The sequence below is a fragment of the Monodon monoceros genome, unplaced genomic scaffold (assembly GCF_005190385.1).
Source record: "Monodon monoceros isolate NGI ecotype Baffin Bay Population unplaced genomic scaffold, NGI_Narwhal_1 Super_Scaffold_21, whole genome shotgun sequence".
In the NCBI taxonomy this organism is placed as follows: Eukaryota; Metazoa; Chordata; class Mammalia; order Artiodactyla; family Monodontidae; genus Monodon; species Monodon monoceros.
The window spans coordinates 161,900,398-161,927,108 of NW_021703778.1; the positions used below are offsets into that span (position 1 = coordinate 161,900,398).

Genomic DNA, 26,711 nt, shown 5'->3' on the forward strand with positions numbered 1-26,711 from the left:
ACTAGATGATGCTATTTAATTTGTATAACTTTTAAAGCTTATTCTCCCCCATTAAAGATCCATGAAGATGTCATGTTTATCTTGTTCACTGTTGTCTCCGCAGAGAATATCTGTTTGTACAGTGTCTGATAACTCTGGAAATGCTGAAATTCACATTTGTTGAATGTATAAAAGGTGCCCCCCCAAAACCTGTTATTTACTTATGTGTAAATTAGATACATTTCCTATTCAACTCCCAAGAAAATCCAGAAGAAAAAACAAATCCAAATGAAGGATTTCCATGTAAATATATTAAACTCATATTTCAATAGATGAGGCTTGCGTCTAGTGACATATCAGACTTTATCTTTGGAAGAAACTGCAATTGAAGAATTCAGTATTTGAGTTGCTCATTGCCTGGAGCAGAGCTGCTTACCTTGAAATCCAAGATTCAACAAGAAGTCAACCTTGTGTGTGTGTGTGTGTGTGTGTGTGTGTGTGTGTGTAATCATATGTGTATAAATGTGTATTATTTGTTTGTTGAAGAATTTTTAAGCACTCCCTATGTCGGGCACTTTTCTGGGTACTAAAGATATTGTAGAGAATAAAATAGATTAAAAAATCCCAACAATAACCCTGCTTTATATAGCTTACCTTTTAATGAAATACAATAAATAAATGGGTAAAATATGTAAAACTGTAAAAGTGCAGTGAAGGAAAATAAGGCAGGGAAGGGGGACAGTGGAGGTGGAGGTTACAATCCTAAATACAGTGGCCAAGGAAGGTCTCACAATGATGGTGACATTTAAGCAAAAATCTGAAGATGGTGATGGAATGCACTATGTGATATCTGGCAGAAGTACATTCCAGACAGAGGAAATGTTTGAAACTTGAAGACCCTGAGGTGGAAATATGTCTGGTACACTTGAAGAACAGCAAGGAGGCCAGTGTGTGCAGAACAGAGTGACCTGCGGGAAATCAGGTCAGATGTGAAGCTAAGGCTGAACCACAGAGGACCTTATAAACTATTGTAAGAATTTGGCTTTTACCCTGAATGAGATGGGAAGATGATGAAGAGTTTTGAACAAAAGAAACAACCATTTTCTGTCTTTGTGTGTGTGTGTATGTTTGTGAATGGATATGAATGTCTGCTTGTCCATATGTATATGCAGTTAGGTGCGTTTTTCTCAAGAGAGATATTACAGGTATCTGTGAGGTTTCCTTGGGAAGCCACCCCATGATGTACTTTTCTTTTTTAAAAGAAGTATTTATTTATTTATTTATTTTGGCTGGACCGGGTCTTTATTGCGGCTCGCGGGATCTTTAGTTACATATGCATGCGGGCTTCTTAGTTGCGGCCTGCACGCAGGACCTAGTTCCCCTGATCAGGGATCAAACCCAGGCCCCCTACATTGGGAGCTCGGAGTCTTACCCACTGGACCACCAGGGAAGTCCTGATGTATTCTTCTTTTGAGCCTAGTGGTTTCTCTCTGTTCTACCTTGCTCTCCCTGACTCCAGAGAGGCAGAGTGCTGCTGGGGTTTGGTTATTTTCTAGGTGGATCCTTGGCAGGAGTTCAAATGAGTCTATGTTGGAGCAAACACTCTTCTCTCTTTTTGGACATCATTCCTTTCACAGAGCTGTGAGATGGGTCTGAGGCCCCTTTCATTTAAAAAACAATGTTCTCACTCTACCTATGCTCTTTGAAATTCAAATGGGAGCTAGGGAGAGGTCAAGGGGAAAGAGTCCATTTAGACTTCTTGGTTCCAAAACTGTATCCAGGAGTAGCAGTAAGAGAAGAAAAGGCTAGAGTAGTAGTAGGAGGAACAGGGATAGCAGTAGTAGTAGTAGTAGTAGTAGTAGTAGTAGTAGTAGTAGTAGTAGTAGTAGTAATGAGGGAGGAGGAGAGGGAAGGGGAGGGGGAGAGGGAGGGGGAGGGGGAGAAGAAGTAGTGATGTTATCAGGGCAGATTATGCTTAATGCACCTTCTCATTTAATCTCCACAGCTAGGTCTGTCCATCTGTAATTTTACTGAATGATTTCTTGAATTCAAATGAATACTAGTATATTTGCAGAAAAAATATTTACCTTTGACTTGTGAAATAGGTTTCTCGGTATGGGTTTGCTAGGATCTGCATGATAAAAATTATCTGTGAGTGGAATAGCTATTCCCATATTAGAGGGAGGCCTGTAGTTTATCTGAAAATGATTAAACAAAGTTAGTGTAAAGTTCATTATTATTTACTAAGTCTTTCATTTAAAAATCTTGATTTTCCAGAAAAGCATTCAAAACAAGTATTTCACTTTCAGCTCCTGGTATTTAAGTAAATTTCTCTTTCCCCAGCACTCCCTCAACCCATGGTAATACAACTTGGACCTTGTAAATAAGTGAAAAATGTTTTAGAACCTAAAGTAGCTGTCATAAAGTCAATGCAATAAAGTTTAAACACCTTATAAAGAGGCTTAGTGACATATTTAGTAAATAATTCTTCAAGTTTGGTTATTTTTTTTGTCACGAAGAAAATGGTAAGTAATAAGTTAACAAAGATATTTTAAAAAGAGTCACAGAGTCTGACAAGGCAAAAATTAAAATTGTTCTTATATTGAAATGGGACCTGTAAGATATATCAGCTCAGGATGAGAATGAGTCAACTTAAGGGCAAATAACTGTATATATTGTTAAAGCCCAAGATTATGCCATCATAATATAGCATAAAACGTGATATTAATAATGATAAGACTAAGTTACCAAGAAAAATCATTATTTCAGAAAGTTTTCACATTTTAGTCATCATATCCTCAAAATGACATGAGGATTGAAAAATAACTGGAGTGTTTTGAGCATTTCAGGAAAGAAATGCTAAGACTGAATGGCCAGCCTATCATACAAAAGTAATCTATCACTGGTACCCTTCAAACAATCTGCTTAGGTTTCTTACTGGCAAAACTTTGATCATATTAAAACCCTGACTGTCCATGTGAACTCCACTCATCCAGTCTTCCAATGGGATAATTTCACTAGGAATGTGATGCATAGACTTGAGATAACTACAGCTGCTTTTCAACATTGGCACGAATGTTGTAACAAGACACTCAGTCGATGCTCCCCACACAATAAACGCCAGTGAAGTTGAACCCTGGAAATATCCAAATAAATGAAGGTTATTTAAAGTAACTGTTATCGGCTGAACTGTGTCTACTCCATATGTTGAAGTCCTAACCTCCAGTATCTCAGAATGTGATTGTATTTGGAGATAAGGCCTTTAAAGAGGCAATTAAGTTAAGATGAGATCATTAGGGTAGGCTCTAATCCGATATGATGAGTGTCATATAACAACAGGAAATTTGAAAACAGACACACACAGAGGGAAGACCATGTGAAGACACAGGGAGAAGACAGCCATCTGCAGACCAAGGAGGGAGGCCTTTGAAGAAACCAACCCTGCCAATGCCTTGATCTTGGCTTCTAGCCTCTGGAACTGTGAGAAAATAAATTTCTGTTGTTTAAGCCACTCAGTCCATAGTATTTTGTTATGGAAGCCCTGGAAAACTAGCACAGTACCCAAGTAAAGAATACAGAAAATGAAAATGAAAAGAAATAGAAAAAGAATGGTAATAGAAAACAGAAATAGAATCATAAGTTTGATCATAACAATCTGTTTGAGGATAAATCTTAACAGAAGACATACTCTTTTCCAGGAAGAAATACATTCCAATCTAATTGCCTGTGGGTGACATTTGGAAATGAGCAAGGATCAAGTGTTTATTATTAAATAAACAGTATTATTGGATGTAGTTGGATGTAAATCCAACTTAGAATGGCAAGGCTTCCCTCATTCATTGATGAACATTGACATTTGCTTGGATAATATGAGTAAAATAACTTCCATTGGTATACATTTTGAAAAGAAGATACTCACTTAGCAATCACTGTATCTCACAAAGATATGTTTTTAGTAGAAATTTATGTACAAAAACCATATTTGAACCTTGCATGATATAAAACATTCAACAAAATTTGATAAATTCTGTTTGAAGTTTTTAAGTACTTCTTGAAATTAAAAAATGTAGAAATACTAATAATTTTACTGATATAGTAGACTCTAGTAGTTTCGCCTCCATCTCTATACTCTGTAAGCCATTAAAAATAATCTATTTTTAATGAATTTTTGCGAAAACACATTGAACCAGAATCTAAGCAGGGTTCTACTATTAAAGGAAATTTGGGGTGGGTGGCACTAGTTCAATAAGAAATAAGGAAGTAAACAGAAAAATCTAGAATACTGGAGATTCTACAACATAACTGACTCAATTGCTACAATTCAATGGCAGGGGAAGAAAATGGAGTCATACCTACCTTAAACTAAAAGAAACTTAAGAGATTAATAAATAACCACATACTGTGTGACTTTTGTTTGGATGCCAATTCAAACAAACCAACCCTAAACATTTTTTTTTTTTGAGAAAATTGCGGGAATTTGATTATGGACTGGGTTTTATAGGGTACCAAAAAAAAATTGTTTAAAAAATTTCAGGGATGATAATGGCATTCTTGTTATGTGAGAGATAATACACATATTTTTTGGAGATATGTATGGAAGCATATAGGAGTGAAATGACATGATGTCTGCTATTCATTTAAAACTATGTCAGAATATAAACCAAAAAAATTAGAGATGATAAAACAGAAGTATCAAAACCTTGACTATTGTTTAATTTCAGAAATAGGTATATGGAAATTCTTCTTTTGTCTATATCTGAAAATTTTCATGATAAACAGATTGTAGAATTTGCAGAAAAATATTTATTGACACAAAGGAATTAAACTATATAATTAAGTGGAAGGAGCAAATTTTTAAAACTGTATATATAATGCTCTCCCAGTTTTAGGGGGGAAAAAAGGAAAATACTGTAAATTCATAGTGATTGAGCATTTTCTATGTGCCAGACATTGTTTTAGGTGGCCTACCTGAATTATCACATTTAATTCTCAAAACAATCCTAAGAGGTAGGTATTATTAGTATCACTTCCATTTTATAGATGAGGAAACTTAGAGTAAAGTAACTTTCCTAAGCTCACAAAAACAGTACCAGCAGTGAAAACTAACTCAGGTAGTCTTTTCCAGAGCTCACTTTTTTAATCTCTATGACATACAGCCTTTTCGTAATTCCCAAAATGTTAAAAGTGTTTAGTCATCCTTGATAGGTAGGATTATGCATAAATTTTCCTTCTTTTTCTTAGCTTATATTCTAAATTTTCTATAATCCATAGATATTTTTTAATAATTAAAGAAAAACTTACTTGACGTAAAGTTTTGCTGGCTGCAGAAATTTCCATTAGATAACTATCAGTGTCATCAAAATGGCCTTCAACTTTAACTTCCAACAAATTTGGGTTTCCAACGACTACTTTCAGTAGTGGGATTTCAAGTGTTTGAACACCTTTGGAAACAAAGCCAAGAGTGAACATGAAAATTTTAAGCAATTTCATAATGACTGGCTGATCAGAATTCTAGAACATCTACAGAATCTATTTATACAGAGTTAACTTTAATAGTTCTTAGAAAAATTTAACTTTGCAAATATTTTCTCCTAATTTTTTTCACAGAAATATTGCTCCCCTCCACCCCTCATTCCTCAGCCAGATTCTCGAAGGCAGTCACTTGGATAGTCTTGGTCACACTGAGTTGGCTAACTCAGTAGAGAAACTGAGAATACACGCTCAATTTAAAGGGCTGTCAATCAGTTGCTGGCAAGAGAAAAACCCTAGGCATTTAACACAATACGTCATTAGGCCATTTCCTGCCTTCAGGGCCTCTGTTTGCAACCTCTCCATACTGAGAAATTAAATGGAAAGAGAGATTTGAAAGACCATGTAATCTAATTGCCATCTTTATTAATTAGTAAATCAGAGCTGAGTAGTAAATAAGTTGCCTTAAGTCTCAGCTCTAGCTGTTTCCCTTAAACCAAAGTGATCTGGCCAGTGCTTCCTAAACTATAACTGGGGATTTTGTTAGAATGCCAATTCTGATTTAACAGTTCTGAGGAGGGGGCTGAGATTCCACATCCTGTCCCCTTCATACCTTTATTGAGGTATACTGACAAATAAAATTGTATATTTTTAAAGTGTATAATGTGGAGATTTGTTGTACTTATACATTGTGAAATGATTACCATAATTAAGTTAATTAATACAGCCACCACCTCACATTGTGTGTGTGTGTGTGTGTGTGTGTGTGTGTGTGTGTGTGGTGCGAACACTTAAGATCTACTCTCTTAGCAAATTTCAACTATACAGTACAGTATTATTTATCGTGCTATGTATTATATCCCCAAGACATTTATTTTATAACTGGAAGTTTGTACTCTTTGACCAACATCTGCCCATTTTCTCCATCCTCCAGCCCCTGTCAACTGGCACTCTATTTCTATGAGTTAGACTTTTTTTTTTAAGATTCCACATATGAGTGAGATGACACACTACTTGTCTTTCTCTGGCTTATTTCACTCAGCATAATGTCTTCCAGGTTCATCCATGTTGTTCATCCTTCTTTTTTATGGCTGTATAGTATTTCTTTGTGCATATATACCACATTTCTTTATCCATTCATCTGTTGATGGACCCTTACGTTGTTTCCATACCTGGGCTATTGTGAGTAATGCTGCAATGAAAGTGGGAGTACAGATACCTCTTCGAGATACTGATTTTGATATATGCCCAGAAGTGGGATTGCTAGATCATATGGTAGCTCTATTTTTAACATTTTTGAGAAACTTCCACACTATTTTTCACAGTGACTGAACAAATTTATATTCCTACCAAGAGTGCACAAGGGTTCCCTTTACTCCACATCCTCAACAGCACTTAACTATCTCTTGTCTTTTTGATAACAGCCATTCTAACAGGTGTGAGGTGATATCTCATTATAGTTTTGATTTGCATTTCCCTGATGATTAGTGATATTGAATACCTTTCCATATACCTATTGGCCACTTGCATATCTTTGGAAAAATGTCTATTCAGGTCATTTACACATTTTTAATTGGATTATTTGTTTGTTTGCTACTGAGCTGTATGAGTTCCTTTTATATTATAGATATTAACCCCTTATCAGATATATGCTTTGCAAATATTTTCTCCCACTCTATATGTTGCCTTTCCTTTTCTTTTTTTAACGTTTTTATTGGAGTATAATTGCTTTACAATGGTGTGTTAGTTTCTGCTTTATAACAAAGTGAATCAGTTATACATATACATATATCCCATATCTCTTCCCTCTTGTATCTCCCTCCCTCCCACCTCCCCTATCCTTCTAGCTGGTAACAAAGCACCGAGCTGATCTCCCGGTGCTATGTGACTGCTTCCCACTAGCTATCTATTTTACATTTGGTAGTGTTTATATGTCCATATATATACTACCACTCTCTCACTTTGTCCCAGCTTACCCTTCCCCCTCCCTGTGTCCTCAAGTCCATTCTCTAGTAGGTCTGCGTCTTTATTCCTGTCTTGCTCCTAGGTTCTTCATGACCTTTTTTTTAAGATTCCATATATATGTGTTAGCATACGGTATTTGTTTTTCTCTTCCTGACTTATTTCACTTTGTATGACAGACTCTAGGTCCAACCACCTCACTACAAATAACTCAATTTCGTTTCTTTTTATGGCTGAGTAATATTCCATTGTATATATGTGCCACATCTTCTTTATCCATTCATCTGTCGATGGACACTTAGTTTGCTTCCATGTCCTGGCTATTGTAAATAGAGCTGCAATGAACATTGTGGTACATGAATATGGTTTTTTGAATATGGTTTTCTCAGGGTATATGCCCAGTAGTGGGATTGCTGGGTCGTATGGTAGTTCTATTCTTAGTTTTTTAAGGAACCTCCATACTGTTCTCTATAGTGGCTGTATCAATTTACATTCCCACCAACAGTGTATGAGGGTTCCCTTTTCTCCACACCCTCTCCAGCATTTATTGTTTGTAGATTTTTTAATGATGGCCATTCTGACTGGTGTGAGATGATATCTCATTGTAGTTTTGATTTGCATTTCTCTAATGATTAATGATGCTGAGAATTCTTTCATGTGTTTGTTGTCAATCTGTACATCTTCTTTGGAGAAATGTCTATTTAGGTCTTCTGCCCATTTTTGGATTGGGTTGTTTGTTTTTTTGATATTGAGCTGCATGAGCTGCTTGTAAATTTTGGAGATTAATCCTTTGTCAGTTGCTTCATTTGCAAATATTTTCTTCCATTCTGAGGGTTCTCTTTTCATCTTGTTTATGGTTTCCTTTGCTGTGCAAAAGCTTTGAAGTTTCATTAGGTCCCATTTGTTTATTTTTGTTTTTACTTCCATTTCTCTAGGAGGTGGGTCAAAAAGGATCTTGCTGTGATTTATGTCATAGAGTGTTCTGCCTACGCTTTCCTCTAAGAGTTTGATAGTTTCTGGCCTTATATTTAGGTCTTTAATCCATTTTGAGTTTATTTTTGTGTATGGTGTTAGGGAGTGTCCTAATTTCATTCTTTTATATGTAGCTGTCCAGTTTTCCCAGCACCACTTATTGAAGACTGCCTTTTCATTTTGTTTTTTGTTTCCTTTGCTGTGCAAAAGTTTTTTAGTTTGATATAGTCCCATTTGTTTACTTTTGCTTTTATTTCCTTTGCTTGTGGTGTCACATCCAAAAAAAATCATTGCCAAGACCCATGTGAAGGGGGCTTTTCCTTCATGTTTTTTTTTCTAGGATTTTTATGGTTTCAAGTCTTATATTTAAGTCTTTAATCCATTTTGAATTAATTTTTGTGAGTGGTGTAAGATAGGGGTCCAGTTTTATTCTTTTGCACATGGCTGTCCAGTTTTCCCAACACCATTTATTGAAGAGACTATTCCTTCCCCATTGGCTCCCTTGTCAAAACTTAGTTGACTGTGTATGCATGGGTTTATTTCTGGGATCTCTATTCTGTTCCATTGGTTTATGAGTCTGTTTTTATGCCATTACCACAATGTTTTGGTTAATAAAGCTTTGTAATAGAGTTTGAAATTAAGAAGTGTGGTTCCTCCAGCTTTGTTCTTTGTCTACATTGCTTTGGCTACTCAGGGTCTTTAATGTGAATACACCACATTAACAGAATGAAAGATAAAAATTATTATCTCAACAGATATAGAAAAAGCATTTGACAAAATTCAACATCCATTCATGAATAAAACTCTCAACAAATTAGGTTTAGAAGGAATGTACTTCAACACAATATAGGCCATATGTGACAAGTCCATAGCTAACATCATACTCATACTTATCATACTCAAGCTTAAAGCTTTTCCTCTAAGATGAAGAACAAGACAAGGATGTTCCCCCTCACCACTTCTATTCAACACAGTACTGGAAGACTTACCCAGAGCAACTAAGAAAGAAAAAAGGCATCCAAATCAGAAGGGAAGAAGTAAAATTGTGTCTGTTTGCAGATGACAGAATATTATATTTAGAAAACCCTAAAGGCTCTACCAAAACACTGTTAGAATAAAAAGGTTCAGCAAAGTTGCACGATAAAAAATCAATGCACAAAAATCAGTTGTGTTTCTATACACTAGCAATGAACTAGCTGAAAGAGAAATTAAGAAAATGACCCCATTTATAGCACCATCAATAAGAGCAAAATATTAGGAATAAACTTAACCAAGGAGGTGAAAGACATGTACACTGAAAACTATGACACCAGTGAAAGAAACTGAAGATGACACAAATAAGCTGAAAGACATCTCATGTTCATGAATTGGAAGAATTAATATTGTTAAAATGTCCATACCACCTAAAGCAATCTACAGATTGATTGTAATTCCTATCAAAATTCCATTGGCATTTTTCGCAGAAATACAAAAGAAAACCCTAAAATTTGTTTGCAACCACCAAAGACTGTGCATTTCTAACAAGCACCCAAGTGATGCCAATGAAGCTGGTCCAGGAACCACATCTTGAATAGCATGGACTAAGTTTTTCTTCAAAGAGGCAACTGAGTTGATTTGCTGATATTATTTGTTTTTTCAAACTGAACAAGTTTAAAATATAACAAATTAGTTGTTAAATACAATTAAAGCTACAATAGTTAGAACATTTGGGATTTGTCCTGGAATACAGAGAAATAACAAAGGAACAGAATTTTTAAAACCCAGAAATGGTCAAAATAATAGGTAAATTGCATTGTTTTTAAAAATCAGTGAAGAAAAAATACATTATTCAATAAGTGATGTTGGAACAACTACCTAACCACCTATAATACACCAAAACAAAGTGTAGATAAATTAAATAATTAGATGGAAAGTTAAAGCCATAAAATTAAAACCCTAAAATTACTTGAAGGAAATATGGACAATTAGTCATATAATCAGAGAGAAAGGATTCTAAGGGTTTCAGAAAGAAGTTTTTTCAGAATATTTAGTTCACAATACTGACGGAAATAGAAATACATGTCTCCAATTTTTTTCAAAGCCTATAATTTTTATTTTTATAAATTGCACTTGGTTATGTTTTTCAAATAAGCTTGTTTTTTTTTAAATAGTGTTTTGTCCTTTCATTATGGTTCATATGCTTTCTTTTATCTCTTTAAGAGTTTTACATATTTTATACTTTACAATTGTTTTTATAGTGTCTTTCTGATTTTTCCATTAACTCAAGATTAAAACTTTGTTTCCTATGCTTGTTGAGTTTCTCTTACGTTGGGTCATTTCCTTACACGGTTTTGAAATTCTTTCCCTCAATTCATGTTCATGAAGATTGATTTTTCTGTGGAATTCCATGTTACCTTGTTTATGAAAGTATTCCTACAGAGGGTTTTGTGCTTGCTTATGCTGGGACCCAGGCATTGTAATGATGTCTCAGTTTGGGATTCTTGTATTTGGTGGGTAGTGTCTAGGTGTTACACAGTCTTGGAGTTTGGGTTTTTTACAAGAAATTCTTTGAGTCCCGTGGAGATGACAATCTCCCTACCTCTTTCTTTGAGTTGTTGGGTAGCATTTTCCTTATCCTCTCTTCACCCTTCACAATTTGATGGTTCCAGCTTTACTTAATGTTCTCATTTCCAACTTCCTGCCACAAGGTAGAAATGTCTAAAGGTCTACATCTTCTACTAATGCTTGGGCATTAAAATTCATCCCACTGCCTATATGGCCTTAGGTCTGAGCCTCAAAACCTTCCAGGAGCCACATATTAGCTAATTTTTTCGACTTTGAGTTCCCTTTTCATTTCTGGTGACAGGATTTTCTTTTTTCCCTCCCCTTCCTTCCATATTTTCCCCTCAATTTCTAGCTCAGTAATTTACTAAAATTTTTTGTTTTATTTCTTTCCAGTATGCCATTTCCCCATCATTTTTAGTAAGTTTTATATTAGTTTTGCAATAAATAAATATCTTGAAAAATGGAGCAAAGTATAGAATTCTATTTAAAAGTCTTTTTTTTTTTGGCTTAAAATAAATACTTGAAATGATTATACCAACACCAAGGTAATTATAATGTTTTCTTTTCAGAGGGCAGCAAAAATCTAAACTAAAATCCTGTGTATATTTGGGCTGGTAATTTAAGCTCATTTATAAAATAAGGATTATAATCTAGCCTTTTAGGGTTGTTATAAACATTAAATTTTAAAATGAATAAAAAAATCATTTAATACAGAGCTTTGTATAAGTGCTCAATAATTAGAGCTAATACTGTTATTGGTAGAATGCCACCTACTACAGAAACCAAAGATAAAGGAAATAACAAAGAGTATATTTTATATTCAAGAAAAGCAATAACATTTCCTTGTGATATTTTCCAATAAAAATAAACTTACCTTTGGTATTAGGTATGACTTTAATTTTTAAAGTATGAGATTTCCCCAGATCAATGTATTTCAGGACATTGAGGGATAGTGAACCATCATGTTGTTGAAACCAGTAATTACATGGCTTTGAATGTATGTTCCACGTTCGTCCATCCCTTTGTCCAAAGTTGTATAAGAACCAGGAGCCTTGTAGAAAGGTCATATTGTGGGGTACTGTTTCAGGCATGGTAGCGATAGCTAAAGCATTCTCATTATCTAAAATCCTTGTGATCAGGAAGCTGCTGTAACCGGGAATCACCACAGTCTTTTCTATATCCGAATCTTGAAATGAGGAAGTAACACCTGAAGCTAAAACAGGAATGATTTGGTATAAAATAAAACAGCCAATGTTCCCCAAGTAATACTGGTGGACATAACTGAGGAATACACTAGTTGAGTTTTTAAATTATGGTCTTAACTAGAGGACACATTTACCAGATTTCAGGTTATATTTCAAATTATTTTGTAGAAAGTGTACTGCAAATATGCCAAGCACAGTTTTTACTGTGAAGCTAGTTCTATAAAATTCTCAGCAGAAAAAAAACCACATAGGGCTAAGTAATTATAAGAAATCTGATTTCTTTACCATAGAACTGGTAAGAGCCTTAATAACCCAGAGTCTTTATTGTGATTTTATAAGAGAAGGATAATGTAGCTAGTGTTTTCCCTAGGGCCTAAAGGTCTGCCTATTACATAGCAGATGCTCAATAAATATTTGTTGAATAAATGAATAATTGATTGCTTAAGAAGAGCATGAAGATTTAGAAGAAAAGAGGCTTGAGGGCAGGACCATAAGGAACACCATCACGTAAAAATGGGAAGGAAAAAAAACTCCACAAAGGAGACAAAGAAGAAATGACTGGAGAAAATCCATCAGAGAGGATATGAGGGAAGCCAAAAGATGGGCTGTTTGAAGGAGAGGGAACTCATCATTTTTAAATGTTTTTGAAACATGTCAACAATGATACTCACCTCGTTCTGAAAAAATAAGTAGAAGTAGTCAGAAGAGAATCTCATAATTCCCTTTATTATGCACACACGCTCTAATTTTTCTCATTTCAACAAACCAACAAAAATCCTTTCCTACATTCCCTTCAACTACCACATCATTTCTCTCCTCCGCTTCATTGTGAAATTCCCTGAAAGGGCTGCCTTTATTCACTATCTTCAATTCCTCGCCTCTCAGAAGTTTATAAACCTAACACAATCAGACTTTTGTCTACATGACTCCACCCAACAATAGCTTTTATCAATGTTACCAATGACTTGACACAGATCCATTGGGCACTTTTCTCTCCTCATCTTACCTCACCTCTTGGCAGCATGTAGCACAGCATCATTCCCTCCTTCTTAAAGTACCTTCTTCACTTGGTTTCTGAGACATGCTCTCTCTTAATTCTTCTCCTAGCAGACCATCTGGTCTTCCTGTTCTCTGACCGCTAACTGTTGGACCTCAGACTTTTTCATTTCTATACCTACACTAGTTTTCCCAGTGATCTCATCTGATCTCATAGCATTAACTATCATATATGCTGACCACTTGATTCCCCCCCCCTTTTTGAGATACAATTGATATATAACATTAGTTTCAGGTGTACAACACAATTCAATATTTGTATATATTGCAAAATAATAACCACAAAAATCTAGCTAACATCCATCACCACACATAGTTACAACTTTTTTTCTTGTGAGGAAAACTTTTAAGATCTACTCTCTTAGCAACTTTTTGGGCCTCTCACTGTTGTGGCCTCTCCCGTTGCGGAGCACAGGCTCCGGACAGGCAGGCTCAGCGGCCATGGCTCACGGGCCCAGCCGCTCCGCAGCATGTGGGATCTTCCCAGGCCAGGGCACGAACCCGTGTCCCCTGCATCAGCAGGCGGACTCTCAACCACTGCGCCACCAGGGAAGCCCACTCTTAGCAACTTTTAAATATACAATGCAGTGTTAGCTATAGTCACCATGTTTTACATTACATTCCTATGACTTATTTATTTTATAATTACAAGTTTGTATCTTTTGATCCCTTCACTGAACCCCCACCTCTAGCAACTACCAATCTATTCTGAGTTTATTTATTTGTTGTTTGCTTGTTTTTAGATTTCACATATAAGTGATGTCATACAGTATTTGTCTTTCTCTGTCTGATTTATTTCACAATAATGCCCTCAAAATTCATCCATGTTGTTGCAAATGGCAAGATTTCCTCCTTTTTTATGGTTGAATAATATTTTAATGTATATATATATGAAAACACCCAATTTTCTTTTTTTTTTTGCAGTACGCGGGCCTCTCACTGTTGTGGCCTCTCCCATTGCAGAGCACAGGCTCTGGTCGCGCAGGCTCAGCGGCCATGGCTCACGGGCCCAGCTGCTCCGCGGCATGTGGGATCTTCCCAGACCGGGGCACGAACCCGTGTCCCCTGCATCAGCAGGCAGACTCTCAACCACTGCGCCACCAGGGAAGCCCCCAATTTTCTTTATCCATTCATCTATCAATGGACACATGTTGCTTTTATATCTTGGCTACTGTAAATATGCTGCAATGAACAAGGGGGAGTACATATCTTTTCACGTTAGCATGCTCATTTTCTGTGGATAAATACTCAGATGTGGAATTGATTGATCATGTGGTAGTTCTATTTTTAATTTTTTGAGGAACCTTTATGTTGTCTTCCATAGTGACTGCACCAATTTACATTCCCACCAACAGTGCACAAGGATTCCCTTTTCTACATATCCTCCCCAACAATTTTTATTGCCTGTCTTTTTTTTTTAATATTTATTTATTTGGTTGCACTGAGTCTTAGTTGCAGTTCCAGGCTTCCTTAGTTGTGGCTCACCAGCTCCTTAGATGCGGCATGGGGGCTCCTTTCTTGTGGCATGCGAACTCGTAGTTTCAGCATGCATGTGGGATCTAGTTCCCTGACCAGGGATCGAACCTGGGCACCCTGCATCGGGAGCATGGAGTCTTATCCACTGCACCACCAGGGAAGGCGAAGGTATGTGTTTACTGGTGGATAAATACATACCTGCACCAAAGAATGTATATGTTAACATGTTAAGGCCAAATACAAACCACCTTATGTATTAAGGTGGATAGGTATGTATTTATTGGCAGTTTGTTAATTGTTTCCCAGGTGTTTTATACTTTCTCTGTTCCTTTCTTCTTTTGCTCTCTTTCTTTGTGATTTGGTGACTTTCTGTGGTTATCTGTAGTGGCTTAGATTCCTGTTTGTTTTGTGTATCTACTATAGGTTTTTGCTTTGTGGTTACCACTGGGCTTACATAAAACAACTTATATTTGTAATAGTCTATTTTAAGTTGATAACAACTTAAGTTTGAATGCATTCTAGGGATCTACATTTCTATCCCCCCCAATTTATGTTTTTGATATCACAATTTACATATTTTTATCTTGTGTATCCATTAACTAATCATTGTAGTTAGTTTTTTTACTACCTTTGTCTTTAACTTTCATTCTAGCTTTATAAGTGATTAACTACCACATTTACAACATAAGATTGTTCTAAATTTTACTATATATTTGCCTTTACCAGTGAAATTTATACTTTCACACATTTTCCTATTACTGATTAGGTCTCTTTTGTTTCACCTTAAAGAAATTCCTGTAACATTTCATGTAAAGCCAGTCTAGGATGATGAACTCGTTTGGTTTTTGCTTGTCTGGAAAACTCTTTATCTCTCCTTCAATTCTCCATGACAACGTTGCTGGTAGATAGATATGCCTGGTTGGGAATTCTTTTCTTTCAGCACTTTGACTGTATCATGTCATTCCCTTCTGATGTGCACGTTTCGGTTGAAAAATCTGCTGATAGTCTTATGGGGGGGGGTTCTACTGTAGGTAACGAGTTATTTTTCTCTTGCCACTTTTAAGATTCTCTTCTTGTCTTTAACTTTTGACACTTTAATTATAATGTGTCTTGGTGTGGGTCTCCCTGGGTTCATCTTATTTGGAACTCTATAGGCTTCCTGGATCTGGATGTCTGTTTCTTTCCCCAGGTTATAGAAGTTTTCAGCCATTATTTGTTCAAATAATTTTTCTGCTCCTTTCTCTCTCTCTTCTCCTTCTGACTACTCAAATGTATTTCTCCAGTCCAGAGGTCTTTCCTGAACTCCAGACTTGTCTTTCTATATATCTACCTTATTTCTCCACTTGGATGAGTAACAGACATCTTACATTTAATAGGATCTCTCACCTGATTATTGCAATAGCCTCCTAAATGATTTCTCTGCTTTCCTTCTTGCCCTCTCTCTGTCACATGCCCAGTCTGTTCTCAACAGAGCAGCTAGTTCAATCATGTCACTTTCTGCTCAAAACACTCCAAAGCCTTGCCATTTACTCAGAGTAAAACCCAAATCCTTATAATAAACTATACTAACTTTTGCTATGTATCTATCATATAATCCTTTGAAATAGAAATATGCTACATGACAGTGATTCAAAATTATTTCATTATGTAGGGTAAAGTCTGGACTTCTTGACTTTTCTCACTGTTCCTGAGCACTGTTAAAGACAAAATAACATCATATTATAGAAATAAATGATAGGTGTTACTATTGATGAAATATCAAGGAAGTGATAGCTAGGTTTCATTATATTAGAAATAAAGAATTCCTCCAGGAATCTAAGTATATGTAGACTTCTGTAGATTACCAATTGGACTAAATTTTGAAATCTATTGTTCTATAAAAGAGCATGAACACTTTTCCCAAAAGATAATTTCTCATTTTCCCCAGCCATCAGAGAGATATATTACTACACTTACTTTGTAATTGAAGAGTAAGCTTATAGGAGAAATTTCCAGCTTGATTAATGGAAAGGGAACTAGACAAACAAGAGCTTTCATGCACTTCCTCTATTCCAAAAGGATCCACAATTTCTGCAATAACTGACGACAAAAATCCTTTAGGAGTGTTATGTTGCAATATCTTTCTTATGTAAGCTGTTCCAGTTTTCCTAAAAACAAACCAACAAATACCATGCAACTTGGGTAAAACAGTGGCTTAAATTAGCAAGTTCATAACCATATCATTTATAAATAAAATTTACCACAAATGGCTAACAAATGAATATTTGAGTAACGTTTGTTCAACCTCATTAGTAATCAATGAAATGTCAATTACAACAATGGGATATGATTTTTCACCTATCAAATTAGGAAAGGTTTTTTAAAGGCAGAGTTTAATAGTGGTAAGAATTTAGTGGAGATAGGCACTAATGGGATTGTAAACTGGTACAAGATGCCTAGAAAGCAATTTGACATTATGCATTAAGAGCCCTAATACTATTTTTTTCACACTCTGATTCCATAAATCTACCGACAGGTCTCTATCCTAAGGAAAGAACTTGAAACACAGAGGGGGAGGGGGAGAAAAGCTTTCCATACAAAGATGTTCATCACAGCATTATCATAAAAGCTAGAAATAAAAATGCCAACAACAGGAAAATTAAGTAAATGATAATACCTGATCTACCTAGGCAAAATACATCTATTAAAATGCTACTTACAAAGAGTTTTTAATTACCTAAGGAAAGTGGTCACATTACAATGTCAAAATGAAAGAAGCATAGTGAAGAATGTTGAAATGCATGTTGAAAAGCACTAATCAGTAATTCATCAAGGTGTTAACAGTCATGATTTCAATTGTCTTCTTTATATTTGCCTTTTAGGAAATTTCTACAGTGAGCATGTTCTTTATAATCAAGAAAAAACATCCATTTTTAAAACGTTACGCTAAGATATCCATGTGCAAAAAATAAATCTACACAGAGACCTTACACCCTTCACAAACAATTTAACTCAAAATAAATTACAGACTTAAACATAAAATGCAAAACTCTAAAACTCCTAGAAGAGAACATAGGAGAAAACCTAGATGAACTTGGGTATGGCGATGACTTTTTAGATACAACGCTGAGGACACAATCCATGAAAGAAAAAATTGACAAGCCATACTTTATTAAATTAAAAACTTCTGCTCTGTGAAAGACACTGTCAAGAGAATTAGAATACAAGCCATAGACTGGGAGAAAATAGTTGTGAAAAACATATCTGACAAAGGACTGTTATCCAAAATAAACTGTAGGGGAGGAATAAAACCTCTTTTTCCTCTACCCTCCTAGGTTCTGTGCCTGGGACCCTAGAAATTAAACTGATGAAAGCCAGATTAACAATAAAAAATGAACACTTGATTAATGTGTGTCATGCTTACACAGGGGAGACACCTCAGTGATGAGTAACTCAAAGGGGTGGTTGGAACCTGGAGCTTGTCTAGCATCTTAATAAAGAACAATAAATTTGTGGAGAAGTGACAAGACAAAGAAAAAGGGGCTAAGGCAAACAGTGAAAAAGTAAATATATGGGAGAAACTATTGGAAGATAAGGGTTGTTTTTAGGAATGCTTGTTATGCAGGTTCCCCTCAGTGTCTCTGAACTGGTAAGAGTCTCCAGTTGTCTCTGGTGATTAGGAATCATCCTGCCTTTCTTGGTAGAGAGGTGGAGGGCAAGGGATTTTTTCATATGTCTGCTTCTTAATTGCCTTAGGCTAAAAATAATCTTTACGCCAAAGTGGTATATTTTGGATTGCCATATGCCAATCCCCTACAATACAAACAACTCTTAAAACTCAACAGTAAGAAAAGAAACAGCCCAGTTAAAAAGTGGGCAAAAGGTCTAAATAGACACCTCACTGAAGAAAACATGCCGATGGCAAATAAACATATGAAAAGATGCTTATATGCATCATATATCATCGGGAAATGCAAATTAAAACAACAACGAGATACCACTATACGCTCATTAGAATGGCAAAAGTCCAAAATATTGACAACACCAAATATTGGTGAGGATGTAGAGAAGAGGAACTCTCATTTATTGCTGGTGGGAATGCAAAATGGTACAGCCACTTTGAAAGCCACTTACCATAAGATCCAGCAATCAAATTCCTTTGTATCTATTCAAATGAGTTAAACACAAAACCTGAACAAGGATGTTTATGGCACCATTATTCAAAATTGCCCAAACTTGGAAGCAACCAAGATGTCCTTCAGTAGGTGAATGGATAAAAAAACGGTGGTACATCCAGACAATGGAATGTCATTCAGTGGTAAACAGAAATGAGTTATCAAGTCATGAAAAGATATGAAGGAAGCTGAAATGCATATTACTAAGTGAAAGAAGCCAATCGAAAACTACACACTGTGTGATTCCAACTATATGACATTCTGAAAAAGGCAAAACTATGGAGACAGTATAGATGTCAGGGGTTAGTGGGGATGGATGGATGAATAGGCAGAGCAGAGAGGACTTTTAGGGCAGTGAAAGTATTCCGTATGATATTAATAGTATAAGGTGGATACGTGTCATTACATAATTGTCAAAAGCCATAGAATGTACAACACCAAGAGTGAACCCTAATGTAAACTATGGGCTTCAGGTGACTGACGATGTGTCAGTACAGGTTCATGGATTGTAACAAATGTACCTACATTATATTGTAGTATAGTGTCCTACACTGTGGTGTAGGACATCAATAGTGAGGGAGGTATGTGTGGAGAGGGGGTATATGGGAACTCTACTTTCTGATCAGTTTTGCTGTGATCCTAAAACTGCTCTTAAAAAGTAAAGTTTATTACCGTAATTTTAAAAAATTAACCTCTTTGTATCTGAAGTCATTGACCAATAGCCAGGCTATTACTGAACCTGTCTTACCACTTCCTCCACCACTGGCGAGGTAAATGAGCCTCTTGTACTCAAGTGTCTAGGATGGCTTTTGGGAGTAATCAAGCTCCAGTCTTCCAGGAGAGGTAAGAAGTCAGCTTTTGGAGGAAGGAATGGGGTTTGGGCAATGAAGGATGGGCTTAAAATTAGGAGTCAGGGAGTTCCTGAGGTGGAGAGTAATATCTGTTGAGGGGGGAAAACACTACAAAAAGGCAATCACCATCAAACTTAACTGCCTGTAATGCTAAGCTCCCATTCTAGTACCCATGCTGTGTCCCCAGCCCACTGCCCTCACCCCATGCCAATGAAGCTGCTTTAATCAAGGTTACTACAGCCTGGAATGTTGCCACATCCAAAGGTCACTTCACTTCTTTGTTCTTATTTTACTCAGTCTCTCAGCCGCATGGGTCACTGTGGTCCACTCCATACTTTCCAAAACACCCACCTCCCTTGGCTTATATGATCCCACATTTCCCTGGTTTTTCTCCTATCTCACTGGCTGCTCCGTCTTGGTTTTCTTGGCTGGGGCCTCCTCTTCTGCCCAATCTCTCTTCTTGGAGTGCCCAAGGCCTTTTCTTCCCTACAGACATCCATTTGTGCAGGAACAACTGTCAAATGAAGAGCTCCTCTCTGACCTTGTGTGCTATGCATTAGTACATCCATGCAACTGCCAACTTCACATCTTCACTTGGGTACCTAACAGGCATTTCAAAATTAATATTTCTAATATGGAACTCTCACTCACCCTGACTAACTCTGCATTCCTCGTCTCATAAAATGACAGCATGATCTACCTAGCTGCAAACCAAAAACCTAAATAGTTCTTGATTGCTCTCTTGCTAATACCCACACCAGGCAATCTGTCATCAAATCCTGTCTTTTCTCAAGTGCACCTGCTTCAACTGCCTTCATTTCTCACCTGTATTACCTCAATAGCTTTCCAAGGGGCCTGGAAACTTTGACTTCTCATTCTGTCCTATACTTTTCACAGCAGAGTGATCTTTTCGAAAATAAAAATAATTTCACTCTCCTATGTAAAACTCTCCAATGGCTTCCCCTGGCACCAAGAATAACACGTAAACTCCTCATGCAGCCCACGATGCCTTATATGGTCTGGCACTTACCTACCCCCTCGCTCACCTTCCACCACACCATCTTACTCTGCACCATCCACACCAGCTTCCTTCCTGTTTATTTAAAACACCCACGTATTTTCTTGCCTGACTGCATTTACACTTGCAATTTCTTTTGCCTGGAAAGCTCTTCGCTCTTTGTTCTCAGCTGTTTGCTTACCCTTCTCACTCCCTCTGTCACCATGTTTACTTTCTTCATAGCATGTATTAGATCTAAAACTATTTTGTTTTTTGCTTACATGTTTATCATCTGTCTCTCTTCATTAGAATGTCACCTCCATGTGGACAAGGACCTTGTCTGTCTTATTCACCACTATATTCCTGGTCTTAGCATAAGACTTGATGTGAAATAGTCACTCAATAATATTCATGGAATTAACAAATAGCTTTACCAAAAACTTTGTGTAAATGTTGATGATGTTTTCTTTCTGAGCAATTTAGTAGAATTATTGACATTAAGTTATCACTTTTAGGATTTTGTGGAGATTCTTAAAAACAATTGACCATGTTATGAAATGAGAGAAGTTCCTTCTCAATACTTCACCATTTGTGGAACGACTATACTTCCCATTATCAAGCAGATACAGTTTTTTTAATCTGTGGGTATATAATCAATTCCCACTGTGGAAAGGATTTTGATTCAGTATCCAACATCTCGTAGGTAGTGCCCCCCAAATCCAAAATCCTTGCTAATGTTCTGAATCCCTTGTGTTCCACCATTGAATCTTTCTTTAAACCATTTTTAGAAACTGAAGTATAGTTAATTTACAATGTTGTGTTAATTTCAGGGGTACAGCAAAGTAATTCAGTTATATATATATATATTTTTTCAGATTCTTTTCCATCATAGGTTATTACAAGATATTGAATATAGTTTCCTGTGCTATACAGTAGGTTCTTGTTGTTTGTCTGTTTCTATCATCTAACCTTAGTTCCTCTTATTCCTCAAATTCTCTTTTGAATTCCAAGAGACTGTCATTTCCACACTGCATGATTCCTCACCCAACAGTCTGTCTACCACAAGTACCTGTCTTCTTAAGCACGATATGAGAACCTCAGATTCCCCCACAATAATAAGACAAGATGTGGCTGGATGTGGCACGCAGAAGACAAGCATAGATGTGTTTTATAAAGCAGAGAGCCAGGCAATAGAGTAAAGGAATGGAAATTACTCTGGATCCATTGCCCTGTTGAGTCTACCTCCCAAATATCTCTCAAATCAATCCATTCCTCTCCATTTCTACTATCAACATCTTAGACTGAAACACAAAAAATTTTAGCCTATACTATTGCAAAATCCTTCTAACTGATCTCAGTGCATCCACAGTTGTTACCCTCTACTTCCTTCTCCCCATCTCAGCAGAGTGGTATTCTAAACAAAAGCTAGGCCATTTGAGATAAATGGAGTTTATGAGTTTAAAGAAGGCAGGAGTAATGGTGTGCTGTGCATTTCATCTCTCATCTCCATTCTACCCTACATGGAGAAGAAGAAAGGGCTTCTCCTCATGATATGTCAAGAAGGGCTTCCAGGGGACCACTTTATAACTTGAAATATGCCTTCTGAGGTTTGAGGGGCACAGGGACCAGAGTTGGACTTATCCTGAGAAATATAAGGAGTGGAGACAAATCAGACACCTAGAGTTTAAAGTTACATATGTGGTGGGAAAGGGAGAAAAATGTCAATACATTTTAGACTTTAAGTTAACACACGTGAAAATCTTAGATAACACTAAAAAAAAGAAAGGAGTATGAAAGTCCCAATCCAGTAAAAGAAAATAAAATGGAAGAGGGGAAGAAATGAACCTTAAAGTGAGGTAAACAAAGAGAACAAAAAAGGAAACATAAAAAAAGTAGGACAAATAGCACAAAAGAAGATGGTACAAATAAATTCAAATACATTGGGTTGACCAAAAAGTTCATTCGGGTTTTTCCATAACTCTCCAATTAAAAGATAGAGATTGGCTAAAAAAAAAGCCCACAAAACCTATATATGTTTTTTATGAGAGATACATAAGGAAGGTGGCAGTAAAAGGATCAAAATCATATACTAGACAAACATTACCCAAAGAAGGCTAGTGCAACTATATGAATAACAGATTAAAAACAACAAAAATAAAACAAAAACCATGGTAACAACAAAAAGATAATCTGATTAAAAAGTGAGCAAAGGACTTAATTAGACATTTCTACAAAGAAGATATACAGATGGCCAATAAGCACATTAAAAGATGCTCAACATCACTAATAATTAGAGAAATGGAAATCAAAACCACAAGATATCATTAGAATGGCTATTATAAAATAAAAAAATAGAGAATAACAAATGTTGGCAAAGATGTGGAGAAATTAGAACCCTTGTACATTGTTGGTGGGAATACAAAATGGTGCAGCTGCTGTGGAAAATGGTACGGAGTTTCCTCAAAATATTCACCATAGAATTACCACATGATATAGCAATTCCACTCCTTGGTATACCCAGAATAACTGGAAGTATGGTCTCGGAGAGATAGCTGTACACCCATGTTCATAGCGACATTATTCAGAATAGCCAAAAAGTGGAAGCAACCCATGCCCATCAATAGAGGAATGGATAAGCAAAATGTGGCATATGCATACAACAGCGTATTATCGTCTTAAAAATGAAGGAAATTCTGTCACATGCTATAACATGGATGAACTTTAAGGACAGTATGCTAATTGAAATAAGCCAGTCTCAAAAGATATGTACTGTATGATTCCACCTATGTAACTGATCTAGGTGTATCCACAATTGTTCATAGTCAAATTCACAGAGACAGAAAGTAGAACAGAGGTTGCCAGAGGCTGTTGGGAGAGGGGAATGGGGAATGAACTGTTTAGTGGGCACAGAGTTTCAGTTGGGGAAGATAAGATAATTCTGGCGATGGATAGTGGCAATGGTTGTACAACCATGTGAATATACTTAATGTCACAGAACTGCACTCTTAAAAATGGTTAAAATGGTAAATTTTATGTTATGTATATTTTACTACAACCAAAGTACTATAATGCAAAAAAGCATTATAAATATAAAAATAATAATTAAATACCAATAAAATGTTCAACTCATCAAGAAGATGTAACAATTCTAAACTTATATGTATCTAATAACAGACTCAAAATATATAAGGCAAAATTGACAGAACTACAAAAGAAACTGACAAATTCAATATCACATCAGAAAATTTTAACATAACTCAATAATTGATAGGTCAAACAGAAAAAAAGTCAGTAAGGATACAGAAGATTGAAAAATCACAATTAACAAGATTAGTCTAACAAATAAATACTAACATTGCACTCAACAATGTATGAAATGTATAAACATAGACAATACACAATGACCAAGATAGGTTTATTCCGTGACTTCAAGTCTGGTTCAGCATTAAATCCATAATATAATTTACAACATTAAGTAAAAAGTTAAAGGAAAAATATCTATAGGTAAGCTCAATAGATATAGAAGAAACATTTAAAAACAAAAATAAAGCACCTGTTAAACTGAAAAAAAAGATAACTGTCTATAAATGAAAAAGAGTTTAAAAAATTTATGGAAAGGATAATCCGTGATGGTGAAATGTTTAAAACATTCTTTTAAAAGTCAGAAACAAGGAAGCCCACTGTTATGGTCTGAATGTCTGTATCCCTCTAAAATTCCTATGTTGAAAACCTAAAGCCCAAAGTGATGGTATTCAGAGGTGAGGCTTTTGGGAGGTGATTTAGGTCATGAGGGTGAAGGCTTTGTGAATCACTTTACTACCCTTATAAAAGGGGCTCCAGAGCAATCCCCTGCCCCCTTCAACTATGCGAGGACAGGGCAAGAAGTTGGCAGTTTACAACCAGAAGAGAGCCTGCACAGAACCCAACCATGCTGGCACCCTAATCTTAGACTTCCAGTCTTCAGAACTATGAGAAATACATTTCTGTTGTTTATAAGCCACCCAGTCTTTGATATTTGATTATAGCAGCCTGAACGGACTGACACCCACTATCTTCATTTCTATTTAATGAGCTCCTAGATACTGTGACAGAAAAAAAATGTATAATATGCTAAGAAATGTTAAAGAAACAAATTATTTGCAGGTGATGTGATTATCTGCTTAGAAAAATGTTTACCTCTACTCAGAAAATCCAAAAGAATATATAGAAAAAGTACTGGAATCATCAAAAGAATGTAGCAAATTTGAAACATTTAAGATTACTGCACAAGGGCTTCCCTGGAGACACAGTGGTTGAGAATCCACCTGCCAATGCAGGGGACACGGGTTTGAGCCCTGGTCCGGGAAGATACCACATGCTGCGGAGCAACTAAGCCTGTGCGCCACAACTACTGAGCCTGTGCTCTAGAGCCCGTGAGCCACAACTACTGAGCCCGCATGCTGCAACTACTGAAGCCCTCATGTCTAAAGCCCATGCTCTGCAACAAGAGAAGCCACCACAATGAGAAGCCCGTGCACCACAGTGAAGAGTACCCCTGCTCACCGCAATCAGAGAAAGCCCGTGCACAGCAACAAAGACCCAATGCAGCCAAAAATAAATGAACAAAATAATTAAAAAAAAAAAAAGATTGTTACACAAAAGTCAATTACAAGACATCTGCTTTTGCTTTCAACGCAGAAAGAAGCAACCCAACAAGAAACAAAACAGATAAATCACTAAGTCATCATTTTCCTTAAGCCATCAGATACTAAAGTCACAAGATAACCAACTAACCTGAAATCCAAGGGAACAAGCCATTCCGAGGAGAATCTGAACACAGGAACAGTCTCACTTATGGAAGAGCATGAGACGGAAAAACAGTGCTGGCACAAAAGAAGCAAGTAAGAAATAGCTAAAATTGTAAAAAACTGTCAAAGGCCAAGTATGTGCTGCTATGTGAGTCTGGAAATGCTGGGGCACCTTTCAAAACGGAGTCTGCACTCACTTGCAAGCTCCTTCCCATGGGTTTCCCTGGACGCTCAGGAGAAAGACTGGGGCAGGGAATAGACCAGACAGTCCCTGCTGGTGGTGCAGGCATCAAGGGAGTGTGGGAGAGGTCACCGTGGGGAGTGGGTGGAGAGGATGGGAGCAAGCATCACTCGCTTCCCTGAACCTTCTTTCATGAGAAGCAAAAACCTTAAGCTACAGGAGGCTGGGCATTCAACAGTTGCACACAGGTCTCAAAAGAGGTGATCCATGCTGGGGGGAAGTGCTTGGGGGGTGCTGGCACTGAAGCCCTGGCTCCCTCCCTCCCTCTTATCCCCTACACAGCAGAAGCCTGAAGCTACTGAGAGAGAGGAAGCAAAGCCACCCATCACTGGGGCACAGGCAAAGACACATTATGGATAAGGGAAGCTAAAATGATAACTCTCTATCCTTATGGAGAGTCAGGGAGCTGTCTTGGGCCTAAAATTCTAGGAGAACAAATAGAGTTATCCTGCTGCAAGAAGAATCAGAAATCTCCACCTAAGATCTAACTGCAGGTACAAGGCAGAATTTGGCTGCAAGAGGTAATTTTTATTAACAGGTCGTTGTGCTTTTTTTTCTTAATGGAACTTGACAAGCTGAATCTAACATTTAAATGCAAGAACAAAGGCCAAGAAAATCCAAGAGGGGGTGCTATTCATAGGAGTTACCTGGTTAGAGAAATTTTGTCATTGTGATCTAGGGAAGGGCAAATACAGCAATGAAGGAGAAGAGAGACAGAGACAGATTGATGTACATGTGGAACTAGGATATATCACAGGGGTGACACTGCAGATCAGGGGGAAAGATGGGTCTTGTTTGCACAATTGGTTATCTATATATATAAAAAAAGAAAGAAATCAGATTCCCACTTCATACTACACTCAACATCAATTCTAGACAGATTAAAAACTTAAAAATACAAAGCAAAAGTTAAAAACTACAAGGCAAAATAGGAGAATAGCTAAATAGATTGTGGTATATTCATATGAGTGAATACAGATGCATACATCAATACCAAATCTTTTTTTTTTTTTTTTTT

At 36.6% G+C, this 26,711-nt stretch overlaps 1 protein-coding gene across 1 annotated transcript in view; it reads right to left on the minus strand.

The window, feature by feature from the left end:
• Window positions 1-26,711, minus strand: part of CATSPERB (cation channel sperm associated auxiliary subunit beta) — a 128,332-nt gene that overhangs the window by 15,277 nt on the left and 86,344 nt on the right. The window contains exons 18-22 of the mRNA XM_029236149.1: window positions 16,620-16,810; window positions 11,801-12,133; window positions 5,281-5,420; window positions 2,918-3,115; window positions 2,067-2,177 (exon numbers count right to left, since the gene is read on the minus strand). Of these exons, the coding sequence (XP_029091982.1) occupies window positions 2,067-2,177; window positions 2,918-3,115; window positions 5,281-5,420; window positions 11,801-12,133; window positions 16,620-16,810 (973 nt within the window). The remainder of the gene's footprint in view (window positions 1-2,066; window positions 2,178-2,917; window positions 3,116-5,280; window positions 5,421-11,800; window positions 12,134-16,619; window positions 16,811-26,711) is intronic.